Raw genomic sequence first — 23,459 nt, forward strand, 5'->3', positions numbered from 1 at the left:
TGAAGCTGCAGCGGGGTGTGTCCCAACCTGTATGTGTGCTGGAAGGGGTTTGAGAGCCTGTCACAATGTAAAGGGAGCCCAGGGTGGTGGGTCAGGTGGGCACAGTGGTACCCCAGTTCCAAGTGGCATTCTGGGGGGAACCTGTCACACCCACCTTTAAAGAAACAAAAGTATTCAGCATCTGGATAAGGTACAAGATGCACGTAAGCACATCAAAATAATCATTCAGTATGTCATACACTGCTCTGGAAAATAGGCCTTTGTACATATAACAGCATGAACAGCATGGAGTTACTCCAGATTTGCACTGGTGCAAGTGAGATTAGAATCTAGCCCTTCATGTCAGAGGTTTTCCAGAGCCATAACACCTTTCATTAGGAAGAGCTGTCAACCAAAAAACAAAAGGATTAAACATTTTTATATGTTCTTAGGTAGGTATGTTTTTTTCATCATCTCTCATATCTTTAGGAGGAGACTGCAAAATTACAGGATTCTCAGGTTACTGACAGCAATAGAGGAATGTTATTTCATGGCATCACAGCTCCATCAAGTGGGTTGGTTTACAGCTTCTGGAGCAGTAAAGGCTACAGAATTCACACTGGTATCTGCCTTATAAAGAGATTAGATCATTGCTGATATTGTACTTTCCCAATACCAAACTACTGAACCATCCAGTCCCCCTAAATGTAAAGGTGTTTGAATTTATCAGGAAAAATGATCCAAAGCAATGAGGCAGTGGTCAGAAAATTCTTGCATGAGAGAAAGTCGAAACAATAAGGTGTGTGAGAAATCCTGGATCTCCCTTGCCTTGGGATGAAAGAGGGGTGATTGTGCTCATTAATTAGTCCCTTTGCTCAACTGGCTTTTATTGAATTGTGTGCGCTCTTCGGAGTCTGAGTCTCCAGTGCCTTGGACGCTGAACAGTCACTGACACCTACAAAAGCAGGTGCAAAATGTTCGAGCACATCAGTATTCTCTGCACATGCATAACAGTGGTTGCAGTTAGTAGCTGCTTTGCAGAGGTGCAAATGATTATGCAGGGTGCAAGAACTGAATCTGGCTCAGAAAGTGGTGTTGTTGCGTGTGGGTTTTTAGATAAACTTGACATGACTTAAAAGGGTAACCAGAAAAGAACGTACAATGTAACAATGATGGTCTCGTCAGATAACTGTGATCTAAGCTTCCTCTTTTAAAAATGCTTTGAAATGTGTAAAAGAGTTTACAGATCAACACAAAAAATGTGTAGCTTGATTCTCAGCTGGCGTAAATTAGCCCTAGTGCCATTGCGTTTAATTTTGGTCTTGGCTATGTTCAGTTATTTGTACCAATGTCTGGGGAGCAAAATTGGGCCTCAAACTACTTTTAGTGAGTGGAGATTTCCCTGCTGGTTGTTAGAAAGTAAAGCAGGCTGTGGAATATCTGGACTCTTTCTAAATTACTACATTAAGTTTTCTTGGAGTTATTCCAGATTTGCACTGGTGTGAGTGAGGTTAGACTCTAGCCAAGAGAAACGATTAGGCTCCAATTCTGCAAGAAACTCTTCATGGACCAACCGCTGTGCCAAGGCAAAGCCCAAATCCAGAAGTCCCTGCCCATAAAGTCACCAGTGACCCACACAATCAGGTCCTTTGTGTGTGTTTTTTTTTTAAAATTTGGTATATAACCAAGCAAATGGTTCCCCTACCAAAAAAACACCGTACCACAGGATGCCCTTGTCTCTTGTTAGTGTTGCATCATACCCCATAATGAGAGAAGAAACTGAGTTTCAAAGAGAAGGAAAATGTTTTTTTCCTTTGAAATATCATTTTAGAGTGAAATTAGTGCCTGCGACATGCAGTCCAACAGCCATAATACACAACAGTATTTAAGTCCAAAGCAGACAGCGGAGAGTTACAAAGGGATCTCACAAAAGTGGGTAACTGGGCAACAAAATGGCAGAAGAAATTCAGTGTTGATAAATGCAAAGTAATGCACATTGGAAAACATCACTCTAATTATACCCTGACAAAGTTCCTTCTCTGCCTTGGTAGGTCCTGCGCTTATTGGCGGATTTTCTCGCTTCAGAGGTTCACAGCAGCCCTCAGTTTAGCCACTTTCGTGGCTCAACTCTGCCGTTCACTCAGTTAGCCTCATCACTGACCAGCATGGGGAAAAGGAAGAAGACCAATCCCCGCAGTCTCTGCTGATTCACCTAGTGGATTGGGGAACAGGCCAGAGACCTTCCCCCTGGTGGAACCCACAGTTCAGTTCAACTCCTCCTGTATCAAGTAGGGAGTTGGGGGGAACCTGCGCCCGCCCTCTACTCTGGGTTTCAGCCCAGGGCCCTGTGGATTGCAACTGTCTACAGTGGGCTCCTGTAACAGCTGCGTGGCAACTACAACTCCCTGGGCTACTTCCCCATGGCCTCCTCCCAACACCTTCTTTATTCTCACTACAGGACCTTCCTCCTGATGTCTGATAATGCTTGTACTTCTCAGTCCTCCAGTACGTCTTCTCACTAACAGCTTCTTACACCTCTTGCTCCCAGCTCCTAACATGCACACCCACAAACTGAAGTGAGCTCCTTTTTAAACCCAGGTGCCCTGATTAGCCACCCTTAATTGATTCTAGCAGCTTCTTGATTGCCTGCAGGTGTTCTAATCAGCCTGTCTGCCTTAATTGTTTCCAGAAAGTTCCTGATTGTTCTGGAACCTTCCCTGTTACGTTACCCAGGGAAAAGGGACCTACTTAACCTGGGGCTAATATATCTGCCTTCTATCACTCTCATGTAGTCCTCTGGCCCGACCATGTCACAATACATATAAAATGATGGGGATCTAAATTGGCTGTTACCCCTCAAGAAAGAGATCTTGAGCCACTGTGGATAATTCTGTGAAAACATCTGCTCAATGTGCAGTGGCAGTCAAGAAAGCTAACAATGTTATGAACCATTAGGAAAGGATAGATAGTCAGACAGAAACTATCATAATGCCACTACATAAATCCATGGTACACTCACACCTTGAATACTGCTTGCAGTTCTGGTTGCCCCATCTCAAAAAAGATAGATTAGAAATGGAAAAGGTGCAGAGAAGGGCAATAAAAATGATTAAGATTATGGTCCAGCTTCCACATGAGGAGAGATTAAAAAGACTGGGACTGTTCAGCTTGGAACAGAGACGACTAAGGGGGGACATGACAGAGGTCTACAAAATCATTTAATGGTGTGAAGAAAAGGAATAAGGAAGTGTTATTTATCCCTTTATATCTCACAAGAACCAGCAGGTCACCCAATGAAATTAATAGGCCGCAGATTTAAAACAAACAAAAGGAAGTACTGCTACACACAACGCAAAGTCAACCTGTGTAACTCATTGCCAGGGGATTTTGTGAAGGCCAAAATTATTACTGGATTCATAAAAAGAATTAGATAAGCTCATGGGGGATAGGTCTGCCAATGACTATTAGCAACCGCATATGCTGGGTGTCCCTAGGCCTCTGGCTGCCAGATGCTGGGACTGGCTGAGACAGGATGAATCACTTCATGATTGCCCTGTTCTGGTCATTCCCTTTGAAGTATCTGGCATTGGCCACTGTCAGAAGACAGGATACTGGGCTAATGGACCATTGGTCTGACCCAGTGTATGGCTGTTCATATGTTCTTAACAGTCACCACTGAGGAGAAGAGGATGATTTCATTCTGGGACCACTTGAGGAGTAAGGTGCTTCTTGTCATGCGTAAGGGTGGCAGAATCTGGCCCTTCTGTTGAATCTGATGTAGCACTTTTCATCTGTGGGTCCTAAAGCATTTTACAAAGGTGGACAAATATTATCCCTATTTTAGAGGGAGAAAAATGAGGCCCAGAGCATTCTCAGGGAGGATCTTTACCTCTGTAACACAATTCCTTCCTGCGTCCGCCAGGGCATTGATTTGACAACATTCAGGTGACTGCAAAGCCTGTCTTTTCGTAGAATCCTAGAATATCAGGGTTGGAAGGGACCTCGGGAGGTCATCTAGTCCAACCCCCTGCTCAAAGCAGGACCAATCCCCAATTTTTTGCCACCGATCCCTAAATGGCCCCCTCAAGGACTGAACTCACAACCCTGAGTTTAGCAGGCCAATGCTCAAACCACTGAGCTATCCCCGCCCCTGCCCCCGCTGCTTCTGGTGGAGGAGAGTTGAACGGATGAGCAGTTGTGGTGGATGACTGAATACTGGCTGAAGGGGCATTTCCAATGGTTTTTAGGTTTTATACATTGGCCCAATGCATGTGGAAGTGGTATCACTATTTTGCACATGCTCCTATAGCTTTGGGGGAAGGGGGGGAAGGGAGCGCATTTTATAAAACAGACAAACCAGCTGTCTGGTAGCAATGACTTGCAGCAACACTGATCTGGGGTGGGCTGTGTACTGCCTATTTTAATTGATGTTATTATTTTAATTATACGGTGCTTCAGCAGCGGGAGGAATGAATCTACTCTCAGGCCCTGCCTTAGAGTATAAGCTGATTTCTGCAGGTATCAGGGGGAAATCTCCTTTCCCACCCCATCTTCAAATTCAGCATTGAACAACTGGCTCAGCACATTACAGGACTTCCTCTGGCTAGGACCAGGGTCCTGACGCTATGGCACGGAACAAGCGTTCCATTCTGAATTGGAGCCGCAGCCTGGTCCAGAAGACAGAGCACTGAACTGGGCCTCCGGAAACCTGGCCTCATTTCCCAGCTCTGCTGCTAAGTCATCTCACTTCTCTGTGCCGCTTGTTTCCTCTCAGCCTGCACCTGATCCCCTGACCCTGATGGAATCTTTCCATTGACTGCTTTGGGTGGAGTTCCTCCTGTCTGTTTAGATTGTAAACTCCTGTTTCTTAGTAGGTGTCTGTACAATGCTACTGTAACATAAATAACACTGTGGTCAGACAGTGCCAATACCAAATAATAAGCAGCATTAGAGTCAGAGAGAGGAGTTATTTAACTTACGTGCCAACGTGGACACAGGAACAAATGGCTATAAACTGGCCATCAACAAATTTAGTCTTTAAATTAGGCGAAGGTTTCTAACCATCAGAGGAGTGAAGTGCTGGAACAGCCTTTCAAGAGGAGCACTGAGGACAAAAATCTAAGTGGCTTCAAGACTGAACTTGATAAGTTTATGGCGGGGATGGTATGATAAGACTGCCTACAACGGCATGTAGCCGATCTGCGATTGCTGACAGCAAATATCTCCAATAACCAGTGAAGGGACACTAGAAGGGGAGGGCTCTGAGTTACTACAGAGAATTCTTTCCCAGGTCTCTGGCTGGTGGGTCTTGCCCACATGCTCAGGGTCTAACTGATCACCATATTTGGGGTTGGGAAGGAATTCCCTTCCCCCCCCCCCCCCCCCCGCAGTCAGATAAGCAAAAAAAAACCCCAGGGTCTCTGTCATTCTCTGCAGCATGGGGCACGGGGTCACTTGGTGGTTTAAACTAGTGTAAATGGTGGATTCTCCGTAACTTGAAGTCTTTAAGTCATGATTTGAGGACGTCAGTTACTCAGCCAGAGGTTAGGAGCTATTACAGGAGAGGGTGGGTGAGGTTCTGTGATCTGCAATGTGCAGGAGGTCAGACTAGACGATCATGATGGTCCCCTCTGACCTTAAAGTCTATGAGTCTATTTGATGGTCAGAGGAAGGGGATTTTTCATTAATTTAAAGTGTTTTCATTAAACTACTTTTAGAAAATGTTGACGTTTTCGGGGTTGCTGCCCCTGTGAGCAGAGGCAGGGCATCTTTACATGAAACTGAACTCTGAACAAAGGACATTTCCTGATAACCTGGTAGGGAAAACATGGGCCATTCATTATGATATGTGAAAGGGTTTAGTGTGATTGGGTTTTCCCATTTGCCATGCTGCCCCCACACTGAGTGCAAAGACAAAAGCATTATGGTGTTTTCTTATCTCTAGGGTGACGGCCCTGGCAATCATTTCCTAGAAGATGAGACTATAATGGAGTGTTGGCTGCTGCTACCAGGAAAGAATTTAATGCTACTAGGGTCTTAAACCCGGGTTGTAAACTGCTGTGATTTTTCTGCCTACGATCAGTTGCATTTGCACAAAGAGAAAAAAACATGGTAAATACTTTTACAATCTCCAAATAACTAGAGCCCTGATCCTGTAACGAACTATGTGTTGACAGGATCTTGCACTTATGTCGAAGTCAATGGGACACAGGAATTTGCCTGTGTATATAAACTTGCAGCATGGAGGCCTAAAACACCTTTATTTGCAGAACTATTGGCAGAGTTGGGGTTAAGCACTGCAGAGCCTTCATTAGTCCCACTCTTGGAAGTTAATAAAGTGATTGTGCCAACACACAGAGCGAGGGCTGAAAGTGCCATAGAAAAAAACAGTACACATTTTAATACCAAAATATTTGATGGGCACCCCATTGATGACAGAGATGGGGAGTGGCTGGTGAGTCCATGTGTGCCACGACCCACTGGCTTCCCTAACACTCCAGCAGGGAGATGTGGGGTGATGCTGTACCATACCTGGTCTGCCATTCATTGATACTGCTTAATTTGCCTGCATTGATGTGCGGGAAAAGGAAAAAGATGAGTGGGACATGGACGGAGAGACCTGCATCAGGCACTTGGACGCACTGGCTGTTCCCACTCAGCTCCACCCTGATATTAGGGACCACCGACCATCCTGACTTTGTTTTAAAGTGGCTTTTCAGCTTTTAGGACAGCTCCTTGCTCACAACCTCCAGCCTCAAGAGCACCAAGGACTTTTTGAGGTTCCTCACTGTTTGGAGTTTCAACTCACTGCTGATCCACATACACACAAATTTGGAGTCATTGAGCATAATAAAGCAGAGTTGGGGACCAAAAGGTTCCTGGGCAGAGCAACAGCCTGTATCTGTCTCAGTCTGGCATGTGGCAATGGGCCCAAACAACAAAATTTAGCTCCTGTTCTCCGATACGCCAGATCTGATATGCCCCAAACTTCTGGAGTATTCCAATTCAGGGCTTTGGGTGGAACCACTGAAAAAGTTCCCCTCTGCAAACTAGAGTGGAAGTTTGTAATGTATCTGTAGTAGTTCCAACATTTATGTGAAATGTACATACAGCATACATTTCATGCTGCAACCTTTTCCAAAACTGGAAGGCTATTTTACTGGCCCTAGGTTGAGGACTTCTTTTTTGTTCACAGCTCTTAGCTGAAAATCCCCTGGCAGCAAAGCTGGAATCTGAGTGTAACAGATACGAGCTGCCATTCCCAGAGCTAGGAATGGTGTCAACTTGATCCACTGCTAAACATCCAGGACTATGAGTGTGAGAGCGGGAGCTGGAGTAACTCGTGAACAGTAAGCTTGACTGTCCCCATAGCATCTGATCAATGACTGACTTCCATGCAATCCGCTTGGAATGGCATTTAGAGGGGTAAACTGGTTCTCTGGCTTCCTGTCCTGGACACTGTCAGCTAAATGAAGCTTACAAGCACAACTCCGTTGGCTGCATGTTATTTCTTTGCTGCAGTTGCCCCCTGAAACATGCATCTAAGTTTAGGACTGACGTTTCATTGCAGGTGTGCCAGCTTATAAATAAATGCTTATGTACACTCATAGGAATGGGACTACTCACATCACAATGTCCTGAAGCACATTCCTCTCCTCTTAGTTTTTCCTGGGATTTTATTAACATCTGATTTCTTTCTATATCCTTTGGAAAGTAAGAGGTTTAGCTTTATCTGAGAACCTTGAAACAGATCAGCTTCTTAAGGCTATAGTTATGGGGATCTCTGTCTGAGGAATCTTAGAAATACATATCACTGGGTGCCAGAACTTCACTCTGACTCTCCAATGCAATGCAGGCTGTTGCATAAAATTCTCTATGGTAGACTGCAGTTTATACTCTCCTCCAACTTTAAAGAGATAGAGGATGTATTGTACCTTGCACTAGGATTAATGATTATCTGACTGAAACCAAACTAAACAAATGATTTAGTCCACGATGGCACAGGCAGACCAGATCTAGGGCTTCAAGTCTTAATTTAAAGTTCAGTCTTCTCTGGTCATTTCTTTGACCACTACAATACAGCTACAGAGAGGAAAGCGCCTCTAACCAACATCAATACCGTAGATTGCTGTGAATGTCAAATTTGTATACATTTTCTGAGAGATGAGATTCCATAAGCAAATTCGTGTTTGCCACGTGGGCTTCCTATCAAACAAACCAATCAAAAGGCAAAGTACTAAAACCAACACACTGTCAGTGTTTCACTAACTATTTACGGAAGGTATGCTATCAAGGTTTGCAGGATCTATATTTGACTTGCCTTGTTCCTCTAATATCTGTTTGCGGAGACCATGGAATTCTTTATAGAGTACAACTTTGATTCAGCTCATTCCAGTGAAGTGCAAACCTGACAGTTCTCACCCACCTTTGGTCCAGTTCACGATAGGGCACTGGGCTGGGAGTCAGGAGACCTGGGTTATAGCCACAGTTCTGCCACTGACCTGCTTTGTCACCTCGGGCAAGTTACTTCACTTCCCTGTGCCTCAGTTTCCCCTCCCACCTTTTGTTTAATTACATTACAAGCTCTCGGGGGACCCACTGTGTGTCAATAGCATCTAGCTCAATGGGGTGCTGATTTCAGCTGGAGCCTCGCTGCTACTGTATGACAAACAATAAATAACTAACTATCTTGATGTTGCACATGTCTCTGCATGACATGGAACCCTGAATCATGGTCTGAGGTGGGGTCAGGACAGACAAAATCAGGAGTGGTGGGGCCAAAAACCAAAACTGCTTTTGTTTGCCTTCCGAAATTACAAAATACAGTCATTTGCAATAAGCCCACCCAAAAGCTGCGTGAATTTAGGAGGCTCTGCTGGATCTGTTCCCTCCCCCCCAAGAACAAATGATTGAAAGACACTTTTTTTGCTAAAAAGAAAACATCAGCAGCCATTAATGAGCAAGTCTAAGAAAAACACCAGCCTGTGTGGGGGATGGAAGAGAGTCATTTAGGAAACAGATTTGTGGTAGCCTAATTTAAAAAAAAACAACAAGCAATTCTAGACAATAGCAATCTTTGACACTATAGTCTGAGGGGGAAATGTTCAAAATGCCAAAGTGATTTAGGAACTTAGTCCCACTGATTTTCAATATGACTTAGGTTCCTGAGTCACTCAGGTGCTTTTGGTCATTTTACCCTTAGTCTGTGTGTCTGCTAGTCATTGAAGAGGCTCCCAGACATCAGATAGGTAAGGCAGAACTTTTGCAAAGTAATTCACACACCCTCCCTGCTGTATTGCTTGCACATTGTCTGTCTCTGGCATGTCCAGAGTGGCTTAGGCTCTTAAGATCTGGATTTACATGCTTAGCTGGGAGCACATACCCAACACAGTGACCAGCTAAAAATTGGAATCCTACTTTCTTTTCGTACGGCTTACAGTTCTTCCTTGCTCTCTCTACCAGAGCAGCTGATTTGTGCTCATGGCCATAGGCGCCGACTCCCTGGGTGGACCACCCACTTACAAAAATAGTGGATGCTCAGCACCCACTGGCCACAGCTGTTCCCCATCCCGGATCATCAGTTGATGGGGGGGGCGGGGAGGGAGTGCTGCCACCTAACAGCTGGTGGGGGCTGCGCTGCCACCAAACAGTTGATAGGGGGCGGAGGCGCTGCCAAACAGGTGTTTGGCGGCTCAGGGAGGGGCCTGGGGGAGGGCGAGAGCGGCGGGCGGTCGCCTCAGGAAAGGGGCAGAGCGAGGTCAGGGCCTTGGGAGAGGGGGCGGAGCAGGGGCAGGAAGAGGCAGATCAAGGGCGGGGCTTTGGGGAAGGGGCGGAGTGGGGGCAGGGCCTTGGGGCACAGCATGGGTTGAGCACCCCCAGGGAAAAGGAAAAGTCAGCGCCTGAACACATGGCCATCCATTTCTTCTTACACCGTTTCATCACTGCCACAAAACTACGATGTCATGTTATTGCCAATATTAGTGTGGATATTCATTATTTAGCTCCAACTAAGGGTTTGTCTACTCAGTTCCACAACGCGGACTCCGGGGGAGTCAACTGCAGCCGGCGCTAACTCGTTGCGCTGTGATAGCCCTGTTGTACTGTAATGGTGGGGCTGTGTAGACAAGCCCTAAGATCAGGGCCCCACTGGGCTAGACCCTCTGTAGACACAAAGAGACAGCTCCTGCCTCAAAGACTTTGGCGTCTGAATAGACAAGGTAGAAAAGGGTGGGAGAAGGAGACACGACGTACAAATAGAAGATTGGGAGCGGAGGCGCAGGCAGATCAAGTGGCTTGCCCAAGATTACACAGGATGTTTGTGGCAGAGCTAGGAACTTAACCCAGTAATACTTTCCGGGCCTCAAGCTGTCATCACTGATAATCTCCTCTGGAGCAGAAGCAATTCCCCAAGGACAAGCTGAGCCACTTACATTGCACAGATGGGTCCAGAGTGTTTCCAATTAACTGGTTCCTGTGTCCAAGGCCAGCTCTACACGAGGAACTTTTGCTGGTATAACAACATCAGTTAGGGGTGTGATCTTTTTACATTTTTATACTGCAGATATACTAACAAAAAAGTCCCTTTGCTGGTATGGCTTATTTTGCTCTGGGAACTGGTCTAAACTATACTAGCAAAAGCACTTTTTTTTTGGTGTCGTGGTTCCTTGTGGGAATTGTAGTTCAGATGCCTCATGTTCCCATTCTCCTCAATGGGCCATACTCCTGGCTGAACTACATTACCCATGATGCATAAGGTCCCCATTGTGGCTGAATTGCCACAGGGCATCATGGGAGTCCACATAGGTCTGAAAATGTAATTACAAACAGGGAATCATGGACTAGGTGTATTTCTAGTGAGGTCCCACAGGGATTGGTTCTTGGCTCTTTGCTACTTAACATTTTTATCAATGACTTGAAAGAAGATGTAAAATCATCACTGACAGTTTACAAAAGACAAAAGTTGGGGGTAAATAATGCAGAGCACAGGTCACTGATACAGTGTGATCTGGGTTGCTTGGTAAGCTAGGCACAAGCTAACAATATGCTTTTTAATATGGCTAAATGTAAATATATTTATCTAGGAACAAAGAACTTAGGCCATACTTACAGGATGGGGGACTGTATCCTGGGAGGCAGTGACTTTGAAAAAGATTTGTGGTGGATAATCAGCTGAACATGAGCTCCTAGTGTGATGCTGTGACCAAAAGGGATAATGTGATCCTTAGATGCATAAACAGGGGAATCTGTAGTATGAACACAGAGGTTATTTTACCTCTATATTTGGCACTGGTGCAACCATGGCTGGAATACCGTGCCCAGTTCTGGCGTCCACAATTCAAGAACAATGCTGACAAATTGGAGAGTATTCAGAGGAGAGTCACGAGAACAATTCCAAGATTAGAAAACATGCTTTATAGTGATAGAACAAGTAGCTCAATCTATTTAGTTTAACAAAGAGAAGATTAAGGGGCAGCTTGGTTACAGTCTATAAATACCCACATGGGGAACAAATATTTAATAATGGGCTCTTCAATCGAGCGGAAAAAAGGTATAACGTGATCCAATGGCTAGAAGTTGAAGCTAGACAAATTCAGACTGGAAATAAGGTGTAAATTTTTAGCAGGGAGGGTAATCGACCACTTGAACAAGTTACCAAGGGTTGTGGTGGATTCTCCATCAATGGCAATTTTAAAATCAAGATGGGATGTTTTACTAAAAGATCTGCCCCTCGGAATTATCGTGGGGAAGGTCTATGGCCTGTGTTATACAGGGGATCAGCTTAGATGTTGCCACAGCAACATGAGTGGCAGGCAGGGCTAGTCGTCTTAGTACATCCCTAGGGTCTCAGGCGGGACCGTATTTGGTGCGGCTAGCCAATCCTTCTGCTTGCACTGCCATGGCTACACTCTGCTTTTAGTGTGCTAGCTTCATTCGCACTACTGTGGGTATGTCTGCCCGAGCTGGAAGGTACACCTCCAGACCCAGTGTGGACACACCCTAAGAGACAGAGATCAGCATGAGCTGAACCAGCTTTTAAATGCTGCTTTTGGAAGACTTTAGCTTAGTCCATGCCACTGCCATGTCAAGTCCTAAAACCTCTTTTATCTGACCCCAGGTGGTAGGATGTTATCCCAAGCCTGGATAAGAGCAGCCATTGTGCAGAGGAAGATGGTTACCAAGGCAAAAGGAATTAATATGGCTTCAGGTCAAAGGAAAGGAAACAAGCACTGCAAACACGCAAAGCGATGAAGAGCCTCAGGGTATATGGCCTAGTTCTATGCCATTTGTAAATGTACCCCAGAACAATCATCTGCTTCTAATGTTTAGAGGGGTGAGTGAGTGAGTGAGTGTGTGTGAGAGAGACATTGTTCTCAGACCCAGTTTGAGCAGTCTCTTTGATAGTATGTTTCCTGCCATATTAAAAAAATCATTCTCTGGGTCAGCATTCAACTAAAAGGATGGAGGGAGCTTTTCAGATGCTAGGACTGGCCTGCAGCTTGTTACACTGAGGCTCACCTGTAAGGATAGTTGGCAAACCAATAAACGCAAACTAGGACAAATATAGCAATGAAAGGAGAGGAGTTGGGGTTAAATCCTGTTTGCCATGGGGCCGCAGGGTTGGGAGGGGTGGACTTAACTGAGATATTATAAAGTGAATATCTATCAAAGCCTCCCATTTATGATGTACCACAGTTTAAAACTTTAGGAAGTCAGAGTCAGCGTAGCTAGATTTAATAAGGGGCCAGAAGATTTTCGGTAGTTATACACACTAGGACAGGGGTCATTCAGTGTCATGTTTCAAGGCCTAATATTAGCCCAAGTATGAGGCAGGAATGTTGTCATCTCATGTACAGCATAACATTACTAGCCACATGCTTTATAGCTTTATATTTACTCTGAAGCATCAGGGCAAGCACAACACAGAGGTAGGAGACGTGATGGATAAGGCTGTGAGTTGGTCACGGAGTCCGTGACCTCCGTGACTTCTGTAGAAGCTGGTGCATCTGGCTCCGGGGCTGCCTGAGCAGCTCAGGCTGCGTCTGGGCCAGTCTCATCAGCCACTCCTGGGGCAGTCTTGGCCACCGCCCCCCCCCCCCAAAAGCAGCAGGAGGAGTTTCGGTGTGGGAGGGGGCTCAGGACTGCGGTTTGGGAAGGGGTGATGGCTGTGGATGGTGCTTACCGGAAGTGGCAACATGTCCCTTCCTCATCTCCTAGCTCCACGCATCAATCCATTTGGAAGCTTGAGGCTAGTGTAAAATATGGCAGCCTGCTTGTTAAGTGAAGTTTCATAGCACCTGTGCTCTGGCATCTGCACAGGCTGCCTTTGGGCTCGGGGACGGTGCTCAAGGTGTTCGTTCTGATCTTAAATGGCCCTTCTGCTTGAGGGAGCTGCTCACTTCTGCTCTGAGCAGCCTCTCTTTCTCACTGACTGTTGGATTGGGTGATAACACCACAGAGTACAAGCCTCATTCAGCGTTCCCAGTTTGAGACACACAGAGAATACATCTGAATCCTGGCACGAGGAAGAGACCAAGGGAACAAACGACAGAACGAGAGAAGACTGGCAGTTCGGACACCAGCAGGAGAGAACATGACGTGGGGAAAAGGAGCAGGAAACACTATGACAAGAATTAGCTTAGAGTTCACATCTGCTGGGAGCTCCAAGGAGACAGGAGAAAAGGCTTCAACATAGCCTCAGGCTGGAGCCATAGATGTGGGAGGAACTTGGCTTACAACATCCCCCAAACCTATGTGTATTTATTTTTGTTAATAAGCTTTTCTCGTATGCATCTTCAGCAAGGGTTCTCTCTTAGTTAGCCCATCCCAGTCACTAGGACTCCAACAGTGCCAGATTTGAATATGCAGCAATAAAGGCTAAGTTAACTCTGATGTAAGGTGGATACAATTCTGCCGGCTTCAACAGAGATTCATTTCCTTCCATCTGGTCTGGAGCTGGCCCTCTCCAAATTGTGAGCTCCACCTGCCAGCTGTTAGCTAGACACCAATCAGTCACAGCCAAGTGGCAGACAACCTCCCATACTCCGTGCATCTCTTGCTACCCGAGATCTGCATGGCACCCCATCCGTGACTCAGATCGGGTCAGCTCTATCAGATATGCTGAAGGGAAGCCTTTCTTTTGGTCAGCCTGGTAGGCACAGTGCTCAACTCTTCTCAGCGGGAAATCCCTCCTACTTGCAACACACCTATCGCGAGCATCCGCCGTAGGTATTAAAGCAGCTTGTTTTATCATCTCTCAAACAAACATGCTATCAAAAGAGTCACCAGCAAAAATGTACACCAGTCAGCGGGAACAACTCATTACCTTTGTTCCAAAGCACAGGCCTGAACCCTAGAGTTAAGGAAGATCTCCATTAGCTATATTAGGCTAGGATTCGGCTTTTCTTTTGTGAGGCAAGTCATTAGAGGACAAGAAAAGTCACAATTTAAAACCAATCCTGCTTAGCGTGCACGTGCCCACACGCCCACTCACACAACTTTATAACCTCAAAGGGCTTTTACAGACATTAGGCAATGAATGCACGTGACACTTGAGTAGCTCTGAAATTCTCCAGTAAAGGGCAGTGGACATACCCATTAGCCACTGCATTTCAGTTTTTCCACTCCAAGAGCGGTCACAGTGCCACATTTCTGTTCCAAGAATCTCTCCCCTTTTCCTTTGTGCATGGTGCTTTGAGGACCTCTTCAGAAGCAACGCACTTTATGTGCGGCTCACATACACCCCAATCCAGGTCCAAATGCAGTGTGTAAAGTGTCTCTCCCCTTTGGAGATGATGGGCCAGATTTTCAGCCAGCATGAATGGGTGTAGCTCCATTAACTTCAATAGAGACACACCAGTTTACATCAGCTGAGGATTTAGCCGAGTGATTTTTCCCCCCCAGGAGCACAGTGTTATAAAAGCAGGTCAGGGTGTCAAACAAGTCTCTGGGAATAGCATTCATCCTCCCAAGGAGTTCATGGAAGTCCCATTGGTTCTATGGCGAGCCTGTGAAAGCTCGGTACAATCAGGGAAGTTACTAGCCATGTTAACTGGCGTCAGTCATCAAGTGATGAAATATGTTGTCACGGAGGTTATTACATGTAAGCATCTTGTATAATGGTTTCATGGCAAAGAAAAATCCTTCACCCTTTGTAGTAAATGTAGGTCTCTGGGACACTCTATAACATAATCTCATAAAATAAAATAAGTTTGGAAGCCTTTCAAATACTGGGAAGGAACAGCAGGCTGTGGGTGGGCTGCCATACTCTGCGAAGGCTGGCTGTTAGTACCCAGATGTTGAATGCCAATTTTCCATTTACTGCTGTAAAATAACAGACTGTCATGTGGTAAAAATAACCACGACAGGCAGACAGAGCATTCCAATGTTTGCTTCACCTACAGCACTTAGGCAAGAATGTGTCTGCGAAAGTTCATTAGGCATTTATCTCGCTGCTAGACCAAAGGATACATTTCATGTTTGTGATCTGGAGAGAGGAGGGGGTAAAATATTATTTACTGCCCAAAGTCTAATGCAACTGTATAACCCAGGGAATATCAGTCAGGTGACATTGGCAAAGAATCACAGAAAGAGTTACTTTCTTCCAACCCTGAAGAAGAAACCTTATAAGAAAAAGGAAAACAGAATTATCCCAAATGCTTCTCTTCCTCGTTCTCAGCTGCTCTGTAGCATTCCTGCCTAGAGCATTCCCCATCTCACTTCTGCCTGGCATTCTGCCACAGATTTAAAGAAACAGTCCACACAGTCTTGCAATCACATTTGCTGAATCTAATAGTTAAAGAATACTTTTCAACCAAGTTCCATCTGACTTCTGTTTAGCCCCAATCATGCTCCCATTGAAGTCAAAGGCAAGAGTCTAATGGGACTTCAAAGCAAGATCAAACCCACTATATTTGCTAAAAATTTCAGGTAGTGATTGGTGCAAGTGTTTAGAAGAAAATATCTCCTCTCCCCTTAAAATGAATCTTTACCCAAGTCTAGAACCAAATCAGCATCCAGTACTAGATTATCTGACACTGGAGTAAGATTGTTCATGGGAAGAAGTTTTCTTCTGGCCCAGTGTAAAAAAGCAGATTTCCAGGCACTTATGACCCTACAGAGCTGCTCAAGTCAGTTTGACAAAACAGACAGAACACCCTCCTATGCCCCTAGACTCTCTCTTCTCAAAAAGCATACAACGCCAAACTCCAGTCACTTTGAATTAGGCTTAGTCAGTCTTATTCGGTCGGCTAGGTCAGAACCAAATCCCTGGATACAAAGATCCCTCAACTCTGTGTCTCTACCCATCTCGCCTTTCCTTTCTTGGTTAATTACGCTTCTAATGCTCCTATGATTCCTCGCTCTCTAAGCAAATTAAAATAATCTCACTCTGCCTGTGATTTTTACTGCAAGGCTCTTATTCTGCTTGTATTTTGCCATAGTCTTTCTTTCCCTGGTTTGTCTTTTATGTATGTTTTGTACTTCTGTGTGCCCTTTGTTGGTGATTATCCGCTTAATTACACAACGGTATTTAGTTATTTGTAATGGCTTCTATATTATGGACTGTTGTACTTTACTGCTGGTTTTTTATGACGTCTGTGAGTCATACTGACTTTCTGGATGTGCCTGGGATTGTGAATACAGAAATGCAGACTAAGGTAGGCCAAGATCCTGCAACCACTTGCACAGGAGTGATCCTATTGAAGTCAGTTGGATTACGCACATGGGTAAAAGTACTCACATGAGTAAGGGTTTGTAGGATATAGGCCATACTTTATGATTTCCTGTCTCTTGCATTTCATGAAAATCTAATAAAGAACCGGAAAAAAGAAAAAGTGAAACATTGTTTGCCTTGAGTTTTTTCAACTCTTTTCAACAAAGGATCAGATTCTGATACCCTCACGTCCCGTGGGTGGGCCTTACTGTATATGTGGTCCTAATGATTTCAATGGGTCCACTTGTGGAGTAAGTTGCTATTCAATGTGAGTAAAGTTGTCAGTAAATTCCGACTCGTAATAACAGACATTCGGTCTGTGTTAAATTATGGCTGTGAAACATGGACATTCAAATAACTGACAATAAAGAGACTACTAGTCTTCAAATTATGAAGTTATAGAAGAATTCTGAAAACATGATAGACAGCTTATGTAACCAACGAAAAGTACTGGAACTCAACAAATGTTGGTCAGAGATCTTATGAGGAGAAACATCCGATTTGCAGGACACATTTTAAGAGGTTCACAGGCAATGCATGTTTATGGAAGGGAAAGCTGATGGCAGAAGAATACGAGGCAGAAAAAAAAAGACCTTGGATGGACGATGTGGATCAAAAGGACTATTCATCCACAAAGAGATTAGCAGGGAATTGTACAGAATGGGCTACTATGGTTGCAAACCTCCAGTAATGGAGATGCCACATTAGAAGAAAAAGAAAGATGTTAGACTCTGAGCCGTAGGCTGCAAGTGGGCTCATGCAATTACCATGATAGTATTAGTGCCTTCTTCTACCATGGAGCTCCATGCATACAGGCTGAGTTTGCTTCTGATACAAAGAGAGGGACAGTCCTCCCCAATGATCTCTCACCAGACCCTTTCTCACTTCCCTCAGCTGTCTCCTGTCACAAAGGGAGAGACTCCCGTCCCCAAATGCCTTGTCCCCCTTCCCATGTAAAAGGATAGGATTCCCAGATTTTGGTCCTAATCTTCCAGCCAATTTAAAATAAAATTGTCAGATTAAAAACCATGATTTTTAGAAATGTTTCCTTATCAGTGTTACTAACAACACCGTGCTGTGAATTCACACAAAGGGAATGGCACTATCTTAGTGAGAGAGGTTTAGGATGGGATTTGCAGTAGCACTGAGTGCTGGCCTAAGTCTGCTCCAATCGAGCAGACTGGGTTCTAGGCCCCAGATCTTACAGATAAATCTAGAGCTAGCCCTAACACTGCCCGAGGGTAGAGATATATGCCACCGCCTGACAACACAGGAAAACAGGCCCATGTGGGACTGTAGGCCGTCTGTATTAACTTCAATCTGGTATGCAGCCGTATCCATTTTGGCATTGTATTCGTAGTGCTTGCCAAGCTCTGGTGTTTATTTCTGACCTGGAAAGGCACAGTGAAATCTCGTACAACATAGTGGCTCTTATTTTAAACAAGCAATAAGTCGTAGTAGTAGTAGTAAGAGAGTGACCCTTATGAACACATTAACTTGAGTGAAAGAAGCTGAATCCTCAGTAAACAACAGGCAGGTTCCGCTGTAAAGGTGGGGATGAGCGGGTGCTTCTTGTTTGTTAAAGTTGGCACCTGAGGCTAACTGCAAGTAGATGACAATAAGCCAGTTGCCCTGTTCTTTGCCCTGAACTTTACATATTCTCCAGCAGTACTCTGCTCCCCCTCACCCCCGGCCAAGCATGTGTGTTACAGGATTCCTTTCACAGATGCCTCAATACTGCAGCTGTTTAGCACTCACCCATGTGAGACAGCCTGAATCTCTGATGCAGAACCAACTGGACACATGGTGCAATGGTAGTCTCACCCCTCTGGCTTGTTGTACAATCAGACAATAGTTTTCCTCTGCTCTTGGGTATCTGGTTCAGCCAAACTCCTGTCTGTCTAGTTAAGGGGTTTGGGCCAGCTCCATCCATAATGGACAGGTTCTCTCTTTAGTAGCATACTTCCAAGGGAGAGAGGGCAGGGGCCTTTGGCCCTGATTCAGCAAGGTACTTAAGCATGGGCTTACCTGTAAGAATATAGGTAGTCCCACTGAAGCCATGTGGCTAAGTATCTTGCTTCAGCGTATTACCGTGCAATTCTTCCCATCACTCTCAACTCTCTAACGTGTTCTGGCTACTGGGACATATCCTGGGATAAAGCCCACCATCTCAAGGCTCTCCCCGGCTGGGTGGTGACACCAAACGGAAATAATCATTTTAGCCTGTTTGCGGTTCTTTCTGCTTCCCTCCTCCAGCTCACATTCCTGCTGTCTCCCCCTTTCTCCGCCACTCATAAGAGCATCTATACTAGGTCAGACCAATGGTCTATCTAGCCCAGTATCCGCTGATGGTGGCCAGTGCCAGAGCTTCAGGGGAAGTTTACAGAACAGGGCAGTTGGTGCGATCCACCCCTGTCTTCTGGCAGTCAGAGGTTTAGAGTCACCCCGAGCATGGGGCTGCAGCCCTGACTATCTTAGCTAATAGCCACTGATGGACCTATCTTCCATGAACTTCCCCCTTACACCTGCCTCAATGGGATCTGGTGGGAGGGACCTAGTTGTCAAAGGAACCTGTACTATATATTAAGAATTTAGGTCTTCAGAGAGGTCTTGGTCCTTGTTATCCCCTCACACTAGTGGCCAGGTGTCACTGTGGCAGAGGAGGGAACTGGTGCACACAGAGGCTAAATGACTTACCCATGGGCACACTGTGAGGCTTGTGTCAGAGCAAGGAACTGAAACCAGGTCTCCCAACTCCTAGTGCTCTCACCACTGGACCATCCTTCCTCTCCTTCAGGATCAAGACCACTCTGGAGACCTGAACTGCAAATGCATGAAGGTTGTGGGCCAAAATTCAGCCCTATCTGACGCTGGTGTAAATCTAGAGTTCCTGCGCCGACTTCAGTAACTCAGGATTTACACCGGCATAACTGACCATTTCCTCTTGTTGGTTTTAGAATACATCATTTGAAACAAAAAAAGCAAATAGGTGTAATGAGAAATTGATAAAAAAAAGGTAGGGGCCAAAATCTGCAGCTGAAGGCACACATACAATTCCTTGGGCGAGATTCTCTGTTGCCCTGCACCTTGTATAGTCAATTACACCAGTGCAAAGCAGAATGGTGAGCAGTGTGTACACACTTTTTGCACTCACTGTGCACTGATGTAATGACTACAGGAGTTGCAAGGCAATGGAGAATCTGGCCCAGGTGTTTAAGGGAAACCATGTATGTACAACAAAGGGCAGAATTTAGCCCTGTGAAAGCAGAGGAAAACTGCACCTACCTGTGGATGTTGTCTTCAAGCCTTTTCACTTTGAGCTCATCCTCTTCTGACTGCCTCCTTCTGGCTTCTTCTTCTTCTGCTGAGCCAGCGGGAATACCCTGCAGCAGCCATTTTTCTCGAAGCGCTTTTGACTGCAAGGAAAAAAAGAGAAGGGTCGAAAGGAGGAAAAAACTGTATTCCCTGAGTGGGAGGAGAAGGCAAATCTGCTTTTAAATATTTGATAGCCCTCACTGAATCACTAATTAGCACTTTAAATATTATACACATCATACACACTAGCTAATCCTTGAGGGGTTTATCCAGATGTCAGGTCAGCCAGAAGTCAGAGTGTCAGTTTTACAGTATATACTATATCTGCCACTGATTTGTTAATCTGAAGTTATTTTTAATTGCTAATGAAAACTGAATTTCCAACCACTCAGACTAACCACTCCTAGAAGAAGTGAAATCCCAGCCCGGATATAGGCCATCTTATGAGCTATAATGCAAGGGCTCGGAGGGATAGCCACATAAAATACTTATAGAATCAAAAGCAAAGAGCGATGCTCCGACAAAAAGCAGTGGGATCAAAACATAACATGCTTTAGAAAAGTTAAGATGATTAAGGCCATTGATGTTCATTGTGATTTTTTTAAAATATATTTACCAAAAACAGTGCTTATGGAAATGCTCACAACCTCCTAGCCAGACCAAGACACACAAAAAAATCTTATATCAGTATATGCTAGTTGAACAGCAACTGGGTAACAAACATCACCCCGGGACTGTGGTAACAAGGGGCAGTAGCACACACTCAATAAGATGGTGCATTGGATTCTCACCATATTTTCCATATATTTCCCCCTCAGCCTACCAGCATTAGTACAGTCTCATCTGGAGTGAGCTCCTACCCGGTAGCTGTCATCCAATGAGACACAGTGGTGAAGATCTACTGGGGGTAAGATACACTTAGAGGGTCAGTACGCCTAAAGCACACCAGCCCATGACTTCTGCGGGGAGGGATAGCTCAGTGGTTTGAGCTTTGGCCTGCTTAACGCAGGGTTGTGAGTTCAATCCTTGAGGGGGCCATTTGGGATCTGGGGCAAAAATTGGGGATTTGTCCTGCTTTGAGCAGGGGGTTGGACTAGATGACCTCCTGAGGTCCTTCCAACTGTGGTATTCTATGATTCTCACTAACCCCTCCCTCCTGATATACATGTTGTATAAGAGGGTAGACAAGATGGAATGCTAGACAACAACACCTTTAGGAATGAAGGCTACTTGTCCAATGCCAGCCTCTGGGAAAGAAAAAGGAACAAGGAGGAAATGGAGCTGCCATGTTTACTGTTGCTACAGTCAGCAGGTGAGTCAACAAGACATCAAGATCAGCGGTCTCAGAGACAGCATACAGATCTCACTTCATCAGCATGGTCACTCAGGATAGGGTTTTCAAAAGCACCTAAGTGATTTAGGAGCACACGTCCCAGTGACTATCAAAGGAACTTGTGCTCCGAAGCCACTTCAGTGTTTTTTCACTGCGCACTCCCCGTTAGTACCCGGCCTGAGCCGGGGAAGCTAGTGATCCAGCCAGCAGACCAAATTCAGTGCAGAATCCTGGTCAAGTGACACCTGTGGCATGTTGCACATATGCTAAGAAGAAGTGCTTTTAAAAATCCCACCCTTAATCTTCATCCATTGCCAATGGGAGATCATTTACCAAACCCACCAGTGCAGTTCCTATTCCATACCCAGGTCTGTACCCAAACTGACAAGGACCAAACAGATCTGAGGCATCTCACTTCTCAGAGTCATCTAGCAGCCTTAGACTCATAGACTTATAGACTTTAAGGCCAGAAGGGACCATCATGATCATCTAGTCTGAACTTCCTGTACAACACAAGCTACAGAACCTCACCCACCCACTCCTGTAATAGGCCCAGAACATCTGGCTGAGTTATGGAAAGCCTCAAATCTTCATATAAATACTTCAAGTTACAGAGAATCCACCATTTACTCTAACTCAAGCCAGGAAGTGACCGGTGCCCCACTCTGAAGAGGAAGGCGAAACCCCCCAAGGTCTATGCCAATCTGATCTTGGAGAATATTCCTTACCGTCCCCAAATATGGTGGAGTTAGACCCTGAGCATGTCAGCAAGACCCACCAGCCAGACACCTGGAAAGAATTCTCTGTAGAAACTCAGATCTCTCCTCATCTATTGTCCCATCTCCAGCCATTGGAGATATTTGCTAATAGCAGTCACAGATGGGCCATATGTCATTGTAGGCAGTCTCATCACATCATCCTCTCTGTAAACTTATCGAGCTCAGTCTTGAAACATATGGTTTTTTGCCCTCACCTGGAAGGCTGTTCTAGAACTTCATTCGTCTGATGGTTAGAAACCTTCATCTAATTTCAAGCCTAAACTAGTTGATGGCCGGTTTATATCCCTTTGTTATTGTGCCCACCTTCTCTGCTTCAAACAGATTAGATACAAGACGATAGTTAGCCAGGTTGTCAGTATCAAGTGATGGTTTCTTTAGCAAAGGCTACACAAGAGCCTGACCACCTGCACTGCCTGAGGGCCAAACTTCCCTAACCCGCAGTGAGCAGCACTTACTCCGCAGATTGCGCAGCAGAAGTCAATGGGATGATTTGAGTGGGAAATTACTACTCAGCATGCGTAACAGTATCATACTGCAGCCCGAAGGGCTGTGTTCACAATCTCCACCAGAAATGAACCCAGATTTTTCCAGTGCCATTCACTAGCTAGGAGGATAGGAGTCCAAAGGGCAGGCTGCAGAATGAAGCATCCCTGGCTCATTTTGTGAGCCTCACTGGCCTGAATCCACCCAGAAGAGACTTAGTGTTTGTCCACTCCAAGTCCCACCCTGCATCTGATTTTATCCACAACGTAACCAGCAATTTCCTCAGAAGGGGAGAGGTTTGTATCAGTCACCCAGTGAAAGCAGCTTGGATCGCTCAGCTGTCTACCCCTTGAAATCCCCTGAACAAATGGCGGAGGTGAAGAATCTCTCTTGCCCCTGCACAGCCGCAGCATAAACATTCAAAACCCCTGAATTTTGTAACTGGTCAACTTCCACTGCGGGCATTCCAGCTCTCTTGCTTCATTTGTACTGGTCATCTCTGACCACAGATAACCTGTGTGGGTGAAGCCAGATAAGATGGTGATTATTAATGACCAAAGATTATTTCTGCATCCTGCCAAATACTCCAATGTGGTTTGCCAGAGAAACATATTCTATGACTTTTGGAAAAACTTCACGACCCAGGCCTAATTTCAGATCTGAGCCCATTCACCTGGTCTAGAAAGTGACCAGGTCTGTGAGTTTATCCCCTCCGCAGTCTACAAAGTGAAGCTGTTAAAGGAAATTGACCGTTCAAATAGGTGTAAATTCAAAGGCTGCCCCAAACCTGTGGCATCAGGCTTTTTAATGAAGTGCTGAGGTCTCTAGGTGTTATAGAACCAGATTTGTGCAAACGCAG

General features: G+C 45.3%; 1 protein-coding gene across 5 annotated transcripts in view; it reads right to left on the minus strand.

The window, feature by feature from the left end:
• PALM2AKAP2 (PALM2 and AKAP2 fusion) overlaps nucleotides 1-23,459 on the minus strand; it is a 386,485-nt gene that overhangs the window by 268,157 nt on the left and 94,869 nt on the right. For all 5 annotated transcript variants that reach the window (XM_043547587.1, XM_043547583.1, XM_043547585.1 and 2 more), the window contains exon 3: nucleotides 19,976-20,106. In XM_043547587.1, the coding sequence (XP_043403522.1) occupies nucleotides 19,976-20,106 (131 nt within the window). The remainder of the gene's footprint in view (nucleotides 1-19,975; nucleotides 20,107-23,459) is intronic.

This window comes from Chelonia mydas, chromosome 5, assembly GCF_015237465.2.
Source record: "Chelonia mydas isolate rCheMyd1 chromosome 5, rCheMyd1.pri.v2, whole genome shotgun sequence".
NCBI classification, from domain to species: Eukaryota; Metazoa; Chordata; order Testudines; family Cheloniidae; genus Chelonia; species Chelonia mydas.